This window comes from Capra hircus, chromosome 22 (genome assembly GCF_001704415.2).
Source record: "Capra hircus breed San Clemente chromosome 22, ASM170441v1, whole genome shotgun sequence".
Classification (NCBI taxonomy): Eukaryota; Metazoa; Chordata; class Mammalia; order Artiodactyla; family Bovidae; genus Capra; species Capra hircus.
The window spans coordinates 42,873,503-42,894,413 of NC_030829.1; the positions used below are offsets into that span (position 1 = coordinate 42,873,503).

Consider the following 20,911-nt stretch of genomic DNA (forward strand, 5'->3'; position numbering starts at 1 on the left):
TGAGGGGTTTTGTAACAAGAGTCTAAGGGTGGGGTCCCTGACAAGATTAAGGTGTGTGCAGGGCTTAATCTTGTCTCAGCAGGTTTCTGGATGCTCCTCCCTTGATTTGCAACTCTACCCTTTGAAACTCAGGGAAGGTCATGGAGGCTGGTGTCTGGTCTACAAGAAACAAGGGACAAAAGGGTTTCCATGCCCAGGAGCCCTATCGGGCCTCACTTGATTTTGAAGTCTGACGCCCAGGGAGGTCAAGTGTCTTCTCCAAGGTTCTATCTAGAACTACAGAGTGGTGACCTCAAGTTTAGGTTCTGTAGGCCAAGATGTAGATCTCAAGGACTCCCAGTTGGAGCTGTGTTTGAGATGCTACCTTCAGCAGGAATTCCTTTTCAATGCTAGCCCTTGAAAATGAAGACTTTTCCTTCATTTCTTGAGAAAATCGCATATTATAAAGCCAGAAGATATTAACACTATGCTTGATTTAGTTTCCAGATACAGCATAAATGTGGCCTAGAAGTAAAGACATCAGTTCAGTTCAGTCGCTCAGTCGTTCCGACTCCTTGAGACCCCATGAATCACAGCACGCTAGGCCTCCCTGTCCATCACCATCTCCCCGAGTTCACTCAAACTCACATCCATCGAGTCGGTGATGCCATCCAGCCATCTCATCCTCTGTCGTCCCCTTTTCCTCCTGCCCCCAATCCCTCCCAGCATCAGAGTCTTTTCCAATGAGTCAACATAAATTGGAGTAAATTGTGATTTCAGCAATAAGACAGGTAGCGTGCAGAGAGGCAGCAAGAGAGATGAGCCCAGTGAGAAGCCTGGCCACCTGTCCTGAAAGGGAAAGGACCAGTCTAAATAAGGGCTGCCCAGGCGGTGAGTAGGCTGAAAGCCTTGCCCTCACCCAGTTCAGTTCAGTTCATTCGCTCAGTCATGTCCGACTCTCTGTGACCCCGTGGACTGCAGCACGCCAGGCTTCCCTGTCCTTCACCAACTCCCAGAGCTTGCTCAAACGCATGTCCATTGGGTTGGTGATGCCATCCAACCATCTCATCGTCTGTTGTCCCCTTCTCCTCCCACCTTCAATCTGGCCCAGCATCAGGGTCTTTTCCAATGAGTCAATTCTTCACATCAGGTGGCCAAAGTATTGGAGTTTCAGCTTTAGCATCAGCCCTTCCAATGAATATTCAGGACTGATTTCCTTTAGGATGGACAGGTTAGACCTCCTTGCAATCCAATGGACTCTCAAGAGTCTTCTCCAACACCACAGTTCAAAAGCATCAATTCTTCAACAATCAGCTTTTTTATGGTCCAACTCTCACATCCATACATGACCACTGGAAAAACCATAGCTTTGACTAGACAGAACTTTGTCAGCAAAGGAACAATGTGCCTGCTTTTTAATATGCTGTCTAGGTTGGTCATAGCTTTTCTTCCAAGGAGCAAGTGTCTTTTAACTTCATGGCTGCAGTCACCATCTGCAGTGATTTTGGAGCCCAAGAAAATATAGTTTGTTCACTGTTTCCACTGTTTCCCCATCTATTTGTCATGAAGTGACGGGACCAGAGACTATGATTTTAGTTTTTTAAATGTTGAGCTTAAAATAAATTTTAAAAATGTTGAGTTTTAACCCAGCTTTTCACTCTCCTCTTTCACTTTCATCAAGAGGCTCTTTAGTTCCTCTTCACTTTCTGCCATAAGGGTGGTATCTGTGTATCTCAGGTTATTGATATTTCTCCCAGTAATCTTGATCCCAGTGTGCTTCATCCAGCCCAGCATTTGGCATGATGAACTCTGCATATAAGTTAAATAAGCAGGGTGACAATATACAGCCCATCTTTGCATGAAATGTTCCCTTGGTATCTCTAATTTTCTTGAAGAGATCTCTAGTCTTTCCCATTCTATTTTTTTCTCTATTTCTTTGCATTGATCACTTGGGAAGGCTTTCTTATCTCTTCCTGCTATTCTTTGGAAGTCTGCATTCAGATGGATATATCTTTCCTTTTTCTCCTTTGCCTTTAGCTTCTCTTCTTTTCTCAGCTATTTGTAAGGCCTCCTCAGACAACCACTTTGCCTTTTTGCATTTCTTTTTGTTGGGGATGGTCTTGATCACTGCCACCTGTATAATGTCATGAACCTCCGTCCATAGTTTTTCAGGCACCCTGTCTATCAGATCTAATCCCTTGAATCTATTTCTCACTTCCACTGTAAAATTGTAAAGGATTTGATTTACTTCATACCTGAATGGTCTAGTGGTTTTCCCTACTTTCTTCAATTTGTCTGAATTTGGCAATAAGGAGTTCATGATCTGAGCCACAGTCAGCTCCCAGTCTTGTTTTTGCATATAGTTTCTCCATCTTCCCCAGGATTTGTGGAGCACGTCCCATGGGAATGGCAGCATGACGGTACCACCTGTGCGGCCTTGTACAGTACAGAAGTTCGAGATGCTGCTCTGTTGGTAGTTTTTTTCAGGAGGAGATTCTCTATTTAAGAAGAACTATTGGGGGAGGAAGTTACCATGGGCGGGACCTGAAGAAAGCCATTTGCTTGATCAGTATCTATCATTCTGGAGCTCCTGAGAGGTGATGGCAATGCCAGGCCACTCAGTTGGGCCTTGTCTGCGTGCTCATCTTTGTGACCCAGGACTTATTAGCACAGTGCCAGGCATACTGCAGGCTCTGGATAAATGCATCTAAAGTAGCTGAATGAATAAACTCCCTGTGGGTGGCTTGCTTGGGGCCTTAAATGCTAGGTTGATAGGCAAATGCCAGTTATTTTTATGAGTCGCATTAACGATAAATGTCCAGCAGAGGTCAGAGTACAGTCTCTGGGGCTGAGTCAATCATTTCATCAATGAAACATTAAAGGACATAGAGGAAAAGAGAAAGCCAAGACCTGCTGGGCACCTCTCATCTCTGCCAGGCATTGTGCTTGGGGCCTCACATGTGTTTCCCTCTGAATACTTGTGACTACCCTTCAGGACATGGAACTATATTCCCGACTGTTCCCTCTCACCTCAGATGAAGTTTTTTCCAACACTGATTCTAATTACAAAAGATTTCTCTTTTTCTTCTCATTCTAAAAGTTGCCTCATTTCATGCAAACCAGGTACTGCATCAGAACTGAGAACTCAACTGAGAACTCAGATTAGAGGATTCATCGAAAATAATCCAAACAGACTGAATTCTCCAAGGTATTTAAAAATGAGAACTGGCAGATAACTGCCCACCTCGAATGCACACAGCAAGGTGGTCTGCACTTCTAGCAGACACCTCACTTCTTAAAGGAGGCTTCATGGATTCTCACTATTAGTTCTCTCCTATTTCCTTAATATGTCTAAGCAGTGTGAAATTAATATCCATCCTCTCATCTAGAAAATGGCTCAACATGATCGTGGGCAGTGGCTCTCCAAAAATTTCTGATCAGCCTATAGCGCTCACCTCTACAAAAGACAGAGAAGAAGTCTACTTTCTGTATGGATCAATATGTGGGGGCCTTCTTGTAAAATCTGCTGACAAAGTCGGACAGGATATAGGATATTACGTCTCCATGAGACAGGCACTTTTATTAAAATAAACCCTGGCCCCAGAACACTCGACAGCAAACCACCAGTAACTAGCCTCCCTGGTTAAGACACCCGACAGCCAGATGTAAGCCCTTCAAACCAGTCTCCTTACATTTGATGGTCATCTTTTTTTTTTTCTGTTTGGAAGGTCTGTTAGAAGCATTTGAGAGGGGTTGGGTAATGCTCTTGGTAGCTGCTGGGTGCCACTTTAAGCCTTAATGAGTATGGTATTGTCAACTCATAAATCAACCCCAGCCCACTCTCCCTTCAAATGGTTGCAGAGACTGCTCCAAACACAGCCGGCAAGATCTGAGTGGTAGAACCAGTTCCTCTGACATCTAGCACATCTGGTTCAGTTAAGGAGTGAAAGGAGATCCTGGTATCCCAAAGCATTTTTATGGGGCTTGCAAAGTGGTTAGGAGAGAGATATTAGTTCCAAAATGAAAGAAAAAAGATAGCGTTATGAGGCCACTGCACACATTTAGAGGTTATTCCCTGGGAAAAAAAAAAAGAAACTCTTTACATTTTTTCAAAAGACTCCAAGAAACCTGATTTAAGTCAGAAAAGTGAAACAATCGTTGGCTAGCCACAGAAAAGTAGTCAGATGATGAAATGCAGAGCAGAACAGAGCACAGACGACTATCAGGAAATCAGAAGCTCCGTGGGTCTCTCACTCCTAGGCGTGCATTTCACCAGTTGCGCTGTGACAAAGCCAGCAGTGTGGCTGGGCTCCCTGAGAGAGTCCTGGCAGGACAGGGCCTCTGGGCAGCAGCGCAGTTGCTTTGTTCAGCCTGAGCCTATACCAAGACAGGGTCTGATCTAAGGAACCTGCATGAGGCTTTACAGCGAAGAGAGCGAGCTGGAGGTAGGGGGTGGGTGAGCGGCCCTAAAACCAACTATTCCATTCCTTTTGAAATCTGAGTTTGGAAATCGAGACCCTCGTTTCTCCCAAGTGACACTGCTGATCTGCACCCCCACTAGTTTCTCTGGAGGAGGATGGTCCCTTCTAACACCTCAAATGTCTGAGCCAAGGCAAGAAGAGCAAGAGCCTCACACTTCTCCCCACTGGTGCAGAAGGGGAGGCAGGCAGGTCACTCCGCCTTGTCACTGACCTGCTGTGGAGGGCGGAGTCGGCGAGGACGGGGATGTGAGAGGTGAGCTGGCCCCAGATCCTGCTGAGAGAGAAAACAGAGAAAACCCTCATGGGGACCAAAGAAAGACATCTGGAATGTGGCCTGAGCTGGGACCCACCACTGTCTGAGCCTCTGCACTTGGCTGCACGTGTGGACCTGGCGGGAAAAGGCAGGCGGGACAGAGTTCAGGGACTGGACCCATGACGGCAGGCGTCCATCCCACTGCAGGACACGTCTCCTTCCCCAGGCCTCGCTGCCTCCCACTGCTCCCCACAGCCTGCCTGGTTTGAAATCAACCTTGTGCCATCCAACAGCTTATGCAGTTGGCTACAGTCTCTCTTGTGGACCCAACCCCTATCCCTGGGTAACGAACGACAAATGACAGGACCAGGAACAGGTGACGGAGGGGCGCAGGGCAGTCTGGTGGAGGCCTCTCCAGAGGAAGCGAGAGTTCTCCAGCGCATCCACCCGGCAATGCTCCCTGTGGAAGTGCCTTTTTACCAGCAGGCACACTGAACTGGATAGGATCAGCCTCTTCAGTGTGTGGATTTCCCAGGCTTTTTCTTACCTGAAGTTCAGCAAATACCCTCATTTACATTAAGGTGCATATTCCCATAGGTTGTATGCTTTTCCTGGACCTAGTAACATTGTTATATTTCAAATATTCCCAAATTCCCCAGCATCACTCCCACTGCTCAGAAATCCCCAGAATACACCCTCCTGACTTAACCTGGAAGTAGCCCAGTGAACAGATAGAACAGCCCACACAAGCCCCTTCCCTCACATGGAGGTCCTAGCGAAGGACCACCAGAGCTCCCTGTAGGTAACTGAGAGGCCACCACCTGTTCTGCGGGCGCCTCCTACCATGATCTCTCCAGTCATCCACATCACACAGACACTGAGCACAAAGAGAAATGTCCTAATTAAACCATCCCCCCCGCCAAAGAGAAATGTCCTAATTAAACCATCCCCCCCGCCGGTTGAATCCCTTTCCACTATTTGCCATATTCTCTCACTTCCTATAAAATATGGGAGGCGTTTTACTGAAAAAGATGGCAAAATCCAGCCCACTGTGATATGGCGCTGCTTGTAGTGCTAACGTGGGTTTTAAAGGGGAGAAGGGTTTGCATTTGTGACTCAGTGGGGTCTGGAGATGATCTATACATTACTATCAACAGCTTCCTGGCTTTCCTAAACTCCTTGAGGTGGTGTCTTGGAGTCCTTAGCCTCCCACCTGGCTGCATCTGGCATAAATGAAGTGAAGTGAAAGTCACTCAGTCGTGTCTGACTCTTTGCGACTCCAAGGATTATACAGCCCATGGAATTCTCCAGGCTAGAATACTGGACTGGATAGCCTTTCCCTTCTCTAGGGGATCTTCCCAACCCAGGGATTGAATCCAGGTCTCCCACATTGCAGGCAGATTCTTTACCAGCTGAGCCACAAGGGAAGCCCAAGAATACTGGAGTGGGTAGCCTAGCCCTTCTCCAGCGGATCTTCCCGACCCAGGAATTGAACCGGGGTCTCCCGCATTGCGGGTGGATTCTTTACCAGCTGAGCTATGAGGGAAGCCCCTATGCATCTGGCATAGAGCCCTGCAAGCAGGCAGATGGAGACACTGAGCCAGGCTTTCTCCACTTTATAAGAAGCAGACATCGGACAGGGTGTCTGCCAGTGTGACAGGCTGACTGAAGACTCGAGTCTCAGGCTAATGATGAAAATGACTAGCCCACGTCAATTCCATCAACCATGAGAAAACAGACCTCCAACTCTGAAATTATGCACCAGCCACAATAGCCTCCAGTCCCTTCCTCCTCTCCCAGCCTCCATCCCCAGGGAGCCAGCCCTGGTCCTCACACGGACCTCCAGGGCCTCCTTCTCTTCCCGCTAGCTCCCCCTGAGCCCTTCTCTGGCTTGACTCTCCAAGCAGTGGTGCTGGCATAGTTCCCACCCTCCCGGAGTCTAGAATCTTCTCCCACCCCAACTCTTCCAGCTCCAGCTCTACCTACGCAGCCCGCATCCTCTGGCGGCGGCCAGCCCAGCCTGTAGGTCTTGCACACCCCTCCCTTCTTCTCTTGCCCCTGGCAGATGTCTTCCTCACTGACTTCCCTGAAAAGATCTGAGAAGGCATGGTCTGTGAACACCCTCAATTTCTTCCCTCCCTTCCACTGTAAATGCCTCTGCCTCTTCACCTACTCCACTTGCTCCTGACACCAGGAAAGGATGCATGGGTTTGCTCCAAAGCTGAGACTGACAGCTGGGCTCTTGATCCTAATTCCGTGGCCTTCCAGCACTCTCCCACCTTGCCTCCCTCAACAATCACTCTCTCTTTTGCATCTTCAGGTTCTCTGTCTCTACTGGGTCCTTATCCTGACTGGAAGTATGTGCAACTATCCCTCAACCTAAAAAACCAAAAACCATCCCCTTCCTTTAGCCTCCAGGGCTGAGCCAAAGCTGCACCTATGAGGATGAAACCTTCCCTTCTCCATGTGGAGCTTCACTTCACAGACTCAAAAGGCAGAAAGACTGCAAGGTCCCAGGGGGTCCCTTGATCTGATCTCCAGAGATGGGGACATGAAGGCCCAAAGCCAGCCCGGGGTGGGGGGGGGGCAGGGACAGTGCTCTCTGTGCCTTGCTCACCCTTCTGGAATGTTCCTTTTGCAATCCCTACACACTGGGGAGACCTTTCCTTAATGGAGGAGGGCGTGCCCGTCTGCCACGTGGGGACAGAGCAGAGGGCAGGATTTAGGGCCATTTCAGTAAGTGCAGCCTCTCCTGATAAGCAGGAGGCCTTGCACTGCATTATTGGGTGGGGTTTTATTCCAGGGCTGATGCTCATCTTTGACAGATCGAGTCCCGCGATCGGTGAAGAGGCTCATTGCCCGTTAAGCTCTGAGGTCCCTTCTAGTACATGAGTCCTGTGAGACTTGCAATGCTATGGAAACTCTTCCCTGGGGACAGAGTTCTTTTGTTTTCTGCATTTGTCACCACACTGCCTAGTAGAACCCAGGGACTCTCTTTTTTTTTTAATTTTATATTGGGGTATAGCCAAATTAACAGTGTTATAACAGCTTCAGGTGGACAGCAAAGGGACTCAGCCATACACACACCATTCTCCCCCAATCTCCCCTCCCATCCAGCCTGCCACGAAGCACTCAGCACAGCTCCCTGTGCTATAGACACTAAGAGGAACCCAAGAACCTAGACTCCTGGCCCTAATCTTTGGGCCCCAGGCCCCACTACAACCTATAATCAGTTACCTGAATTATTGGAGTTGCTGTATTTTGCTGAATGCTCTTCATTATTTTCAACAGCAGATCGTTTTGACTTCTTTAAAAAAAAAAGAAAGGGGGGAGGAAGCAAAGAATGAACATACCAGAATATAAACATTTCTAGGCAGAGTTATAAACTAGCTACACGCAAGGTCATACTGGGCCTCATAACAGTGAAGAAGCCACAAGCCAAAACTAAAGGGAAAAATAAAAACCAAGAATGCTGAGTTTACAATCTCAGGCCAACCCTTCCCCACAAGTACAGTAAGGCCATCATCAGCCCAGCAAGCCAGGAAATTCTATGGTCCATTTCTCTGCTGACACTATTATTTGGTTTTTGTTGAGAAGCAACTAACCAGCCATCTGTAAAGTTTTAGCCTTCAGAAAGATACAGCACAGAGATCCATCATGAACTAAACGCACACCATTGACCTAGAACTTTCCTCACGTGGAGTCAAGCACTCACAAGAAAGAATTCACAGAGACACCGGGCTTACCTTTCGAGCTAAAATCTTCCTCTTTTTCCTTTCTTCTTCAGATCCATGGTGAGACTGAGCTCTCGTCAGTCTTCGATGCTGGTGGATCTTTAAGAGACCACAGTTCACCACAAATGTAAGCATATCCTACGCTAATGAAAATTTCTACCATGTTTCGCCAAATCAAATTATCTGGATGAAAACGCTTTCCGTGCTCAGCCTGTCTGCCTCCACACTGGGTCTGGATGTCGGGGAGAAGAGTATGCCAGCAGATGAAGACCGTTCCCTCTTCACCCTCAGGTCCTTATATGCCTTTTCCTCTCTTAGAGAAAATGAGTATGGCCCCCAGAACCATCAGAGTATGAAACATGTATGACCCCCCGACCACCCAGTCTCCCCTGATCTTAAACAGTGACCATCCTTTGTGAGCACATTTGTTTCTGCCACAGGCTGAGCTCTCTGGGGGTAGGACTGTGAAGTATTCAGTTGTCTCACAGCAATGAACATGGAGCCTGGTCCAGAGCAAGTATGCAAGACACATTTGAGGAATGATCAGTTAAAAGTAAATCACTGTGATCACCACAGCAGAGGGTGGGGATGCTAAAACAACAAAAGGCACAGAGGAACTATTAGCGATTTACCTGTTTCTGTTCTTCAATCAGTCTCTTTTCTATACATTCTTTGGCAATTCTCAATGCCTCTTTTAACTTTGTGGGGATCTGAAAATAGAGAAGTACATAATCTACAGAGGAAACTGGCCGGAGGTTCTCTCGAGTCACAGTTTGAAAGAAGAAATGGCTGCTCATCAAGGAGGATTCCTGGAAGGAAATCACTTACAAGCTGTCCACTTCACTCCTATCCTGCCCACTTTTGCTATCCCCAACCCACTCACCTCATTAGCATTTTTCAGCAAGAAGTATATTACTAAATGAACACATAAACATGATGGATATTTCAAGTATGTCAATTCTCAAGGGATCCCAAATTACCAAAACGATCTTGAAGGTTGGAACCTAAGGCCTCACAGTCCCTGATTTCAAAAATCTATTGCAAATAAATAAAATTTGTATCAAAAATGTATTGCAAAGCTACAGAAAAGAGTGTGATACTGGCATAAAGACACATGGATCTATGGAACAAAGAGACAGCCTAGAAGATGATGCTGTTAAAGTGCTGCACTTGATATGCAAGCAAATTTGGAAAACTCAGCATTGGCTACAGGACTGGAAAAGGTCAGTTTTCATTCCAATCCCAAAGGAGGGCAATGCCCAAGAATGTTCAAACTACTGCATAATTGTGCTCATTTCACATGCCAGTAAGGTTATTCTCAAAATCCTTCAAGCTAGGTGTTAGCAGTACATGAACTGAGAACTTCCAGATGTATAAGCTGGGTTTAGAAAAGGCAAGAGAACCAGAGATCAAATTGCCAACATTTGTTGGATTATAGAAAAAGCAAGGGAATGCCAGAAAAACATCTGCTTCTGCTTCACTGACTACACTAAAGCCTTTGACTATGTGGATCACAACAAAATGTGGAAAATTCTTAAAGAGATGAGAATACCAGCCCATCTTATCTGAATCCTGAGAAACCTATATGGGGGGTCAACAAGCAAGAGTTAGAACCAGATACAAAACAATGGACTGGTTCAAAATTGGGAAAGGAGTACGACAAAGCTGTACAGTGTTACCCTGCTTATTTTAACTTACATGCTGAGTACATCATGTGAAATGCCAGGCTGGATGAAACACAAGCTGGAATCAAGATTGCCAAAAGAAATATCAACAATCTCAGATATGTAGATGATACCACTCTAATGGCAAAAATGAAGAGAAACTAAAAAGCCTCTTGATGAGAGTGAAAAAGGAGAAAGAAAAAGCTGGCTTAAAATTCAACATTCAAAAAACTAAGATCATGGCATCCTGCCCCATCACTTTATGGTAAATACAAGAGGAAAAAGTTAAAGCAGTGACAGATTTTTTTTCTTGGGCTCCAGAATCACTGTGGATGGTGACTGCAGCCAGCAAATTAAAAGACACCTGCTCTTTGGAAGGAAAGCTATGACAAACCTAGACAGTATATTAAAAAGCAGAGACATCACTTTGCCAGAAAAGGTCTATATGGTCAAAGCCATGGTTTTTCCAGTAGTCATGTACAGATATGAGAGTTGGACCATAAAGATGGCTGAGTGCCAGAGAACTGATGCTTTCAAATTGCAGTGCTGAAGACCTTGAGAGTCGTTTGGACTGCAAGATCAAACCAGTCAATCCTAAAAGAAATCAAACCTGAATATTCATTGGAAGGACTGATGGTGAAGCTGAAGCTCCCAATACTTTGGCCACCTGATGAAAAGAGGTGACTTACTGGAAAAGACCCTGACACTGGGAAAGATTGAGGTCAGGAGGAAAAGCAGGCAACAGAGGATAAGATGGTTGGTTGGCACCACCAACTCAATGGACATGAATTTGAGCAAACTCCAGGAGAAAGTGAAGGACAGAGGAACCTGGCATGCTGCAGTCCATGGGGTTGCAAAAGAGTCAGACATGACTTAGCTACTGAACCAGAACAACAAATTCTTCTAAAAATCTAACTTTAAAGACGCTTTGAGTAGGTAATATGCAGTGATATGGTTCAAAACTCATTAGGCATAAAAAGGGTATATCCGCAGAAAAAAAGCATCCCACCTAGTACCCCTCCATGGAGACAACCAACATCACCAGTCTCGTGTATATTTCCGCAAAGAAAACAGACACACAAGAGGTTAACACGGATTTTAAGATCACATTATCTTTGCCACAGACTCTCTGGCTTGGGGGAAGAACAGGGCTAATGATAACCCCTGGGCTGGACTATCAGACTTGAGGAGAGTATATTTACAAGGCTGAATGCATTTCCTAAAGAGCTTCAGTAAAAAATACATGAATTCCAAAGGTTTTCTTTTGCTCCAACTTCAGATCCAAAGAAGCTATTCTTTCTGCTGTGTGCTGTTCTTAGTCACTCAGTCCTATCTGACTATTTGCGATCCCATAGACTGTAGCCCACCAGGCTCCTCTGTCCATGGGGATTCTTCAGGCAAGAATACTAGAGCCATGCCCTCCTCCAGGGGATCTTCCCAACTCAGGGATCAAATCCAGGTCTCCTGCACTGTAGGTGGATTCTTTGCCATCTGAGCCACCGGGGAAGCCCCCTCTAACTGGCAAAACAGGACAGCAGAAAGCCTCTCCCTTGCCTATAAAATCTTCAGACACCATCTTGTTTGGTGTTTTCTTTTTCCCCAGTAAATTTAATTTCATTGTAAGATTATGGGTTTGGGGGGACTGTAGAAAGGAGAAAGAGAATTACCCTTCATTCTACCACCCAAAGGTCTTCCTTTGGCTCAGTGGTAAAGAATCTGCCTGCAATGCAGGAGACGCAGCCTCAATCCCTGGGTCAGGAAGATCCCCTGGAGAAGGAAGTGGCAACCCACTCCAGTATTCTAGCCTTGGAAATCCCATGGACAGAGGGGTCTAGAAAGCTCCAGTCCAAATGGTTGCAAAGAGTCAGACATGACTGAGCATACTCGCAACACACTACTATCCAAAACAATGCTAAAAGTGAGTGCTGAGTGGGGCCCAGCCCTGTACCATGTGTTCTGGATCATCTCAGTTGTCCACTGACAGCAGTCAGGTTTTACTCACCAACTCTACATGAGTAAACATGGACCCACAGAACAGGTCTTTGCCCATACATCAGCGGCTTTCAAATGGGGGTGATCTTGCCCTCCTCCCCTCTCTAGGGGACAGCTGGCAACGTCTGGAGGAAGTTTTGATTGCCACACAATGTGGAGGTGGACAGGGAGTACCACTCCCCTCTAGTGGGGTCACAGGCCAGGGTGCTGCTTAATGCACAGTGCAGCCCCAGCAGTAAAAACCGACCTGGTCCAAAGAGTCAAATGTCGTGGAACCTTTGGGAGGTGATTAGAGGCTATCACCAAAGCAAAGTAAGGCAACAACTTGGTTTTGGGGAGCTCTAAATCTCCTACTGTTTCCACAACACTGCATAGCCTGGCTACTTCCCAGGATACTTGCTTCCAGTCTTTATTCTAGACAGAAGTATTTTTTCACACTATTTTTTTTTTTTTTTTTGGCCATACCACGCAGGACATGGGATCTTAATTTCCCAGCCAGGGATCGAACCTGTGCCCGTGCATTGGAAGTGCAGACCCGTAACCGATGGACCGCCAGGGAAGTTCCTACACACTGTATTTTATATTCTGCTTTCCTCCCTTAGCCCAAACAATAATCACCTTCCATGCTGCTAGAATGTCTTTGTAAATTTCACTTTCATTAGATAAAACACACTCAATCCACGTACTGTAAATTATTAAACTACTTCAAGATTGTAAAACATTTAGATTATTTTCAATTTTTCTTCATGTGAAACGAAGGATGTTGCTGGCCATTCCTCTTCCTCGAGGATTAAGCTGCAACCCACTGCAACTGTCCACCCCTGGGGGTTGGGGGTGTAAGAACTCAAGGCGGAGAAAAACAGGAAAGCAGATCCTAGAGTTCAGGTGTGCACCACACCGAAGGAGAATTTCAACAGCCCCAGATTCCCGCATCTTTCACACAAAAAAGCAATTAAAATCATTAACTGGAGATGTCTGTCTCACACCAAGGAGAATTCCAATGGCCCCAGATTTCCGCATCTTTCATGCAAAAAAAAGCGATTAAAATCATTAACTGGAGATGTCTGCCTTTTGTGATTAGCAGCAATCTTCTTATGCTTGACTACAAGGGGTTTTTCCAGCAAAAAGTTCATATATATCCTGGCTGCTCCCTTGCCTCTTCACAGTCGTTCCTTAGAGCTGTGAGGGAGGCTGTCCCCCAGCTATTGTCCTCACTTAGGTCCCCTAAAATCGATAAACACTCTTAAGTATGTGTTTTCCCACTCCACATTATTATAAATATTGTATCTTCTCTTTATTGAATAAAAAACTAATTTGTTTTACCTTAAACTGTGGCTTTTCAGAAGTTGTGAGCAGAACATCACTGAATAATCTGTAAAGAAAAGAAACAGAAATATCTTTCTTAAACAAGGTGTACTTTCAGAACAGAACAAGAGCAGAATGAGACATTTTTAGCCCATCAAGTCCCCCACAACCCCCACGTCACCCCCCAGCCCCAGTCTAACCTACCACCTCAGGTTTATCAATAAACTCAAAGGAGTTTGAGGCCACCCACAGTGACCTCCAGAAACCCCAACTCCCCATTATTTCCGAGCTCAGCAGGAGGGCTGGGTCAGCTTTGTAGGGACGGTGACTTCCCCACTGAGGGCCAACAGTCTTCTCATGTAAATTAATTTGCATTTTGAAAAGAAATTTGCAAGTTACTTATTATGGTTATGAAAAGTCCAAGTGTTAGTCACTCAGACTTGTCCCAACTCTGTGGCCTCATGGACTGTAGCCCACCAGGCTCTGTCCATGGGATTTCCCAGGCATAAATACTGGAGTGGTTGCCATTTCCTTCCATACCCGGGGCCCCAGGACTGCAGGCAGATTCTTTACACCTGAGCCACCATGGAAGCCCATTATTTATATTATACTGCAATTAATAATATGCAGCAGATATTTCTAAACAGAATGATTGATTTTCCTTTTTTTTTTTGGTCCCAGAGGAGGATAAAATTTATTCTAAAGCTCAATATAATAAAAATGTGTGAGTAAGTAAAAAGGAATTGTTTTGATTGGAATCCAACGAGAGAAAATAATCTTTTAAGGAAAAGTAGTGCTTCTCAGGCTCTCTTAAGAAGAAACAGCAGCTTTTGGAGAATTTCAATTCTCTCCTTCAAAGTATGCCATTAAAAAGAATAGTGTGAGGAATTCTGAACTGTTCTGACTAAATGGTTGTTTGGGCACTGCTCAAACGGTTTGGCATAAGTCTTTCCTTGAACTGCTCCCCTTTTTGAAAAAGGGGAACTACATCTCAAGCAGAAGAGACAGGGTTAACGTTTCCCCACAGCGCTCCCAGGGCGGCCTAGAGGTGGGGCCAAAACTCTCCCCTTCAAGGCCAAGGGGTCCACTTACTTCCCAGACAACACATTTTTAACTGAGCAGAATTCACACCTCGCTAAATGCTATCCCAGGCTGAAGCCCACAGGATAGAAGGACTTCAGTGAAGAAAAAAAAAAAAAAAAATTGGATTCGCTTTAGAACTGGAAGGCTGGGAGGAAAATGTAAGTGCTTTCAAGCAGGGGGTGCAAATGCAAACTCAAGTAAACTGACATGGATAGAGGCTGTTTCCTAACTACAAGGGCATGTGTTCTACAAGTGAATGGGAAAATGACTACAATAATTTTCCCACGTTGGCACTGCTGCTGATTGTGCCTGGTTCACAGAGGGATGCCCCAGTGTCAGTGAAACATTGAAAAGTCACATCCACGGGGCAGGGGCTTGGGCTGCTCTGTACAGCACATCCTCCCCAGGGCCTCGGACTGGAACAGACCCACTGGAACACAAGGAATCTGAAGTTATCACTGCCTCCCCTGAACTCGGGTTGTATGTACTTCAAGCTGTCCTGCTTCATTTCCTCATGTAATTGTTTCCCGAATACATCTGCTCACAGGGCACTGGGTACATCTCAGAGCACAAAATAGACGCTGCGTAACTATCATTTAATAAGCACTTCTTAAGTAACTGGGCCTGTATGAGGAATCATCTCAATAAATCCTCCCACTAGCACTCTGAGGTGGAGACTATTATCATCCCCATTTATAGATGAGGAAACTCAGCTTCCTGAGGTTAGGAAACCTGCCCAAGGTCACCTGGGGAAAGCACTAAAGCTGTGCCCACACCCAGGTCTGTCTAAACTCAGACACATGCTTCTGAACCATCCTGCTGTCTTTCCGTGAAGGAGCAGAACAGGCACCTTAAAAAAGACCCCAGAGCACTATGCGACCCGCCTCAACCGACCATTCATCTCTAAGCCCCAGCATAGGGCCTGGGACATGTCAGACATCAGACATACCCTACCCAGGGAGCAAATAAATAAACAGGTGCAGGGGAGGCCGAAGCCAGGCAGCCCTCCGCCTGGAGGCCAGACCCTGCCTGACTAGCGCCTAGTGAAGCAGCCACCACTGTGGGCCGTGCGATGAACGGAAACAGGGTTGCCCCCTTCAGTACTTCCCAAACGGGGGGCTGCCGTGTGTCCACGCACACAATGCCTGCGTGGACAGGGAGAGAGACACATGAAGACACACGTGAAGATGGCATGGGTGTGAAGACAGAGCAGTCAGACTACAGTGCGCAGAGGCCACGAGGAAAGGTCAGGGTGTCACGTGGCAAGTGGCCACTGGCAAGCAGGCCACACAGACTCTGCGGGGACCGCAGATGAGTCTCTACTGGGACTGGACGCTTGGGCCAGTGGTCCGGGGCTCGACACGGTTAGGAAGTTACAGCCAAGGCGTGGGATTGACTTACGGCATCTGCAAGAGCCGGGAGACGGTGGGCATGCCATTTTTACAGGCTTCACAAGACAGCGTGGACTCCAACACGGCCACTTGAAATGAACAGATACACATTTTAGTTCCACAGAACATGCTGGCAAACCCTCTTGGTGATGAAAAGTTTGACACCACATCTCAACAACTGTCTGCGGGCTCATCAGGACAATGTCAAAACTCTTCACGCACAGACAGATGGCATACGTGGTGGCAGGGGGTGGAGGGCGAAGGGGGGCTGCTGGCAATACTGACAACTCCCGATGACTCAAAAAAAATAAAAATGGTTCAGGAACCACATGCTGACAGAAAGCTAAGTATACTGCACAGATAATTGGAGGAAGGACTCAAGATATCATTCATAAATGTGTTTGCTCTCTTAAAAGAGAAGTAAACACCATACATGAGTAAAATTCTGAACTTGAAAGACACGTCTCTGCTTGCCTGCTTTTTAGTCAAAACCAACATATGAAGCGCCAACTGTTGGTATCTCACCATCCAACACCTTGGAAGGTGTAAACAAAAGCAGCCAGATTTTTTTTTTCCATTCATAATTTGACCACTCAGAAATAACTATTATTAACATTATGCTTTTTACCCACACAAATATACACATTTAACTCTTCACATATCCAAATGAATTCTTACTTTATGTAAAGAGATACATCCAAGGAAACTGAGGCAAGCTTCTAAACTTAATATAGTACTTGGTTATACCAGGAAAAAATAATTATCACAAATGAAAAAGACATTTCATATGGAGCAAGTTTGCAAAATTATCGTTTATTACATTCAGTCTTCCCTCAGTCTCCCTGGGACACTGGTTCAGGAACCTCTCCATCCCTAAGTGAGTGAAAGCGAAAGTGAAGTCGCTCAGTCGTGTCCGACTCTTTGCCACCCCGTGGACTGTAGTTCTCCAGGCTCCTCCGTCCACGGGATTCTCCAGGCAAGAATACTGGAGTGGGGTGCCATTTCCTTCTCCAGGGGATCTTCCCGACCCAAGGACTGAACCCAGATCTCCTGCATTGGAGGCAGACGCTTTAGCCTCTGATCCACCAGGGAAGCCCTAAAGATACCCAAAATCTGCAGACGCTCAAGTCTCTTATACAAATTGGTATATAATATTTGCACACAGACTATGTACATCCTCCCATATACTTTATTTACAAAAACAGCCAGATTTTCTTCCTTTTTTTTTTTTTACTTGCAGGTCACTGTTCCATTTCAGCTGTTCAAATTCAACCCAAAGTAGTCTCGGGGCCTATTCTCTGGAACCATCTCATGACACAAAACAGACACTGGTGGAGGTTGACCTGAATGCGTGGAAGGCGCGATGTTCCAAAAGCTGCCCTGCCCCCCCACCCCCACCCCAGGGGGTTGTGAGCTGGCTGTCGAGGGGAGGACAGGGTCCCTGGGTGACTCTGCATCAGCCCTGACATCCCTCCTTCCTACAGAAGCCCCTCAGTGATGCTGGGAGAACTCCTGGATCCAGGGTTTCCTGCCCGCCTTTCCTAATCTGGGCCTGGCGGGCTGTCCTCTGTTGGGTGTCCAGCCTGTGGTTGTCCTTGCAGGTCCCCCTCCAGCCTTGGGATACCTCCCGACTCTGCCTGAGTCCACAAGATTGGGTGCACGTTGTCTGCTCCTAGCTTCTGCTTAGACCTATCACTAGCCATACTTTTCTTCACATCCTCTTGCTTCCCAAATTCTGACGCATGTTACAGAAGGACTCCTGAGATTTCAGACAGCCTGACAAACAGATGAGCAATCTGAGTTTTCAGTGAAATACATTTAAGAAAGTTATTCCCGCAACTTCTACTTCCTGGTAAGACTTCCTGGCTATGGAGCACAATAACTTCCTCTGGACCTTCCCTGGACTCTGGAAAAGGGGGTGAGAAGCTCCGAGCATGACCAGGGCCCAGAGACCCTTACAAACCCCATACTGACCCACAGCCATGGACGGCGCAGGAGGGAAGGAGTCTACAGGCACTGAGTCGGGCGGTCGTCCGTAAGTCATTTCATATAGTAAGTGGCCAAAGCAGTGGACGTCCACACTCTCCAATGTCTGCAGAAGAAAAGACAGCAGAGGGCTTTGGCTTTGTGAATCCCTAGCCCTGGGCTTCCACTAAGAAACATGGCCCAGGGGCAACCCCACCCACAACTGGTAGTGACCACTCGAGGCCTTTTGTAAAAGCTCACAAGAATCGTTTTGACCAAAAGTCTTGGTCCTACCCTTCACGATGGTGTGGTCAGAGGTTCTACCCTTCCTTGGCCCTGCCTCTCAGATACAGCAGTGCCATGGGAGAGACAGGGCCAACAGGTGTGCCTGCCCCAACCATACCCATCCCTGCTTAGCACACATTTCTAACAGGGACAGATCATGCATCCTGCCACGGGGATAACTTACACCTAAAAATAAGCCTGCTGTTTCATCACTTTCATCAACTTACATTGATCTTCCTGAACTGTGAGAAATATGATCGGTAGAAGGAAGGAAGGCCCAACAAGGAATTCTCCAGGTCCAGCAGCCGGCAGGTATCCCCATCCAGCATCACGTTGGAAGCGTGAAGATGCCCATAAGGGAATCCCTTGTCATGTAGAAACTTTAGGACCTATGGAAATATATGTAGTGGTTACACTCCCCCCCAACTCATTCAATACAAGACAAGCTTAAACTTTGCTTTTTTAGTCAATATATTTTGAAACAAGACCTAACTGGTCACTGGGGAGATTCCTAAAGAAAGAGTACATGTCTGTGCATTTCTTTGGAAAAGAGACGGACGCTGAGTGCTTTCCAGCTGTGGACACGCCAAGCCAAGCTCCCTCATTTCTAAAGAACAGAGAAGCGGCCTGTATCTGCTCGGGTTAACAGCTCTGATGCCAAAAGCCTCTACTGTAAGCACTTTCTCTCCCTAAGCACCACATCCCAACTCTCTCCAGGGCAAAGATCCTCCCGCACAGATGAATAAAGCTATCCTGCCAGGGCTTCTGCCAATTATTCAAGAAGAGGGGTTGAGCTGAAAACATCTTTAGTCCTGTCTCACCTCAGAATATATTTGGCTGTTTATTAATAGAAACACATGACAGCCTCCCATAAAAAGAAGCAAACTTTTCAGTTGCCATTTCATAAACAGTGGTTCAGCCAGTGACAGAGCCACCTGGATACAGCCCTGCAAAAGACCTGGTGAACCACAGCAGTGCCCTGCTGAAGCAGGTGTCCAGGACGATCCGTTGAGAACCAGAAGAAAGTATTACAGCTTTTCTGGTTTTTGTTCTTCATTTATTTATTTTTTAACTTTTTGGCCATGCCATGTGGTATGTGGGATCTTAGTTCCCAGACCAGGGTTCGAACCTACCACCCCTTGAGTTGGAAGTACAGTTTTAACCACTGAACCACCACAGAAGTCTCCTGTCTGTTTTGATTTTAATCTCATTCTTTCTTAACTTATACTGGACAAAATACATTACTAATAGTATATATATATATGTATATAAATTAAACATATATAACATGGGAGTGTTTATGCTTAAATTGTTTTCACTGATAGGACTGTGACTGCTGCTCTAGAGAGTGATGTGGGAAAGGCTTTTTCACGTTAGTTTTACTTCTGTAAGGGGGCCATATGGTTACGTATAGGATATAACAAAAGCAAGAATCTTGGCACAAAGATAAATCAACCAGAAATAACACAAAACTTGGTATTCACACAATAAAGTTCTTAAAAATCACACACTAATTTAGGAATTTCCAATAGCTAAGCTTTTGGAACTGTGTTGTCTAGATTACTGCTTTAGTCTCAAATATTTGCTTTTGGGGGTAAAATATGACAATGCCACCAGTTTGTATGTGACCAGATAATTTCAACTATTTTAGATATTGCCTGAAAACTTTCCCAAAAGAATACTGTGATGCTGGGTGAAATTCCAATGCAACTTAAAAGTCAGATACCTCTTACCTCTAATACTTGCCGCCCATATGTTTTTATCTGCTGGAGTTCAAGGCCTTGAACCTTCTTAGGGCTGCAGTACTTCTTCAGGAATGGGTCTTTTGGTTTTGCCTTTGGAAAGGAACAAAGAGCACAAAAGAAGGCAGTAGCGGGGTTGGACTCCACACACACATGGCCTCCTTGAACAGACAGGACACACTGAGAGGCTGCGGGCATCCGATGAGCCCAGCTGGCAGGACATGGGCTGTTAAACACAGCAGCCTGCACAGTTAATAGAAAGAGGCTGACCAGGGTTCCAGCCTTTTTCTAGTCCAGTGAAGATGTTCCTGGTCTTCACTTTAGCAGACCCCCCAAATCTTGTATACTGTTACAATTCTTCAGTATTGCTTTAAAAAAAAAAAAAAAACACAAAAAACCAACAACACATAGCAGTGTTAATTATGGGTTTCCCAGGTGGAACTAGTGGTAAAGAACCCGCTTGCCATTGCAGGAGACATAAGAAACATGGGTTTGATCCCTGGGTTGGGAAGATCCCCTGGAGGAAGGCACGGCAACCCACTCCAGTATTCCTGCCTAGAGAATCCCATGAACAAAAGAGCCTGGTGGGCTACAGCCCGCAAGGCAGCACAGAAACAGACCCAGCTGAAGTGACTTAGCAAGCACGCCGTGGTAATGGCATTTATTATGGTGTGTTTTACACCTCTAGTATTTATCCATCTTACCCTTTTAATTGTCTTCATCTAATTTTCCTTAAATATCCTCTCCTACCTCTGTTAACCACAAATCGGATCTCTTTTTCTATGAGTTTGTTTGTAAAGCTTCTCAGTACCCCTTTACAAAAAAAGTTAAACTTTAAAACTGACCTAAGAGCAGCCTACAATCTAATGGACATAATCATGAAATGCTCAACCTTTCCTCATGTGGGTAAAGGAATGCTCTTTAGCCAAATTGGGTAGTTTCTATTGCTAAAATAAATACAAATTCCAAATAAAATTAAAATTAAATCCTCGGGGCCTAGCTTCTAGAAGCTTAGGGATCAAATATCAATAACAGGT

General features: G+C 45.9%; 1 protein-coding gene across 7 annotated transcripts in view; it reads right to left on the minus strand.

Moving 5' to 3' along the window:
- PXK (PX domain containing serine/threonine kinase like) overlaps positions 1 to 20,911 on the minus strand; it is an 82,233-nt gene that overhangs the window by 9,878 nt on the left and 51,444 nt on the right. For 5 of the 7 annotated variants that reach the window (XM_018066766.1, XM_018066768.1, XM_018066769.1 and 2 more), the window contains exons 9-17: positions 19,866 to 19,967; positions 18,360 to 18,521; positions 17,857 to 17,974; positions 15,893 to 15,971; positions 13,427 to 13,475; positions 9,080 to 9,157; positions 8,460 to 8,546; positions 7,951 to 8,020; positions 4,672 to 4,734 (exon numbers count right to left, since the gene is read on the minus strand). In XM_018066766.1, coding sequence (XP_017922255.1) covers positions 4,672 to 4,734; positions 7,951 to 8,020; positions 8,460 to 8,546; positions 9,080 to 9,157; positions 13,427 to 13,475; positions 15,893 to 15,971; positions 17,857 to 17,974; positions 18,360 to 18,521; positions 19,866 to 19,967 — 808 coding nt within the window. The remainder of the gene's footprint in view (positions 1 to 4,671; positions 4,735 to 7,950; positions 8,021 to 8,459; positions 8,547 to 9,079; positions 9,158 to 13,426; positions 13,476 to 15,892; positions 15,972 to 17,856; positions 17,975 to 18,359; positions 18,522 to 19,865; positions 19,968 to 20,911) is intronic. The other 2 variants (XM_018066767.1, XM_018066772.1) reach the window with 1 other exon arrangement.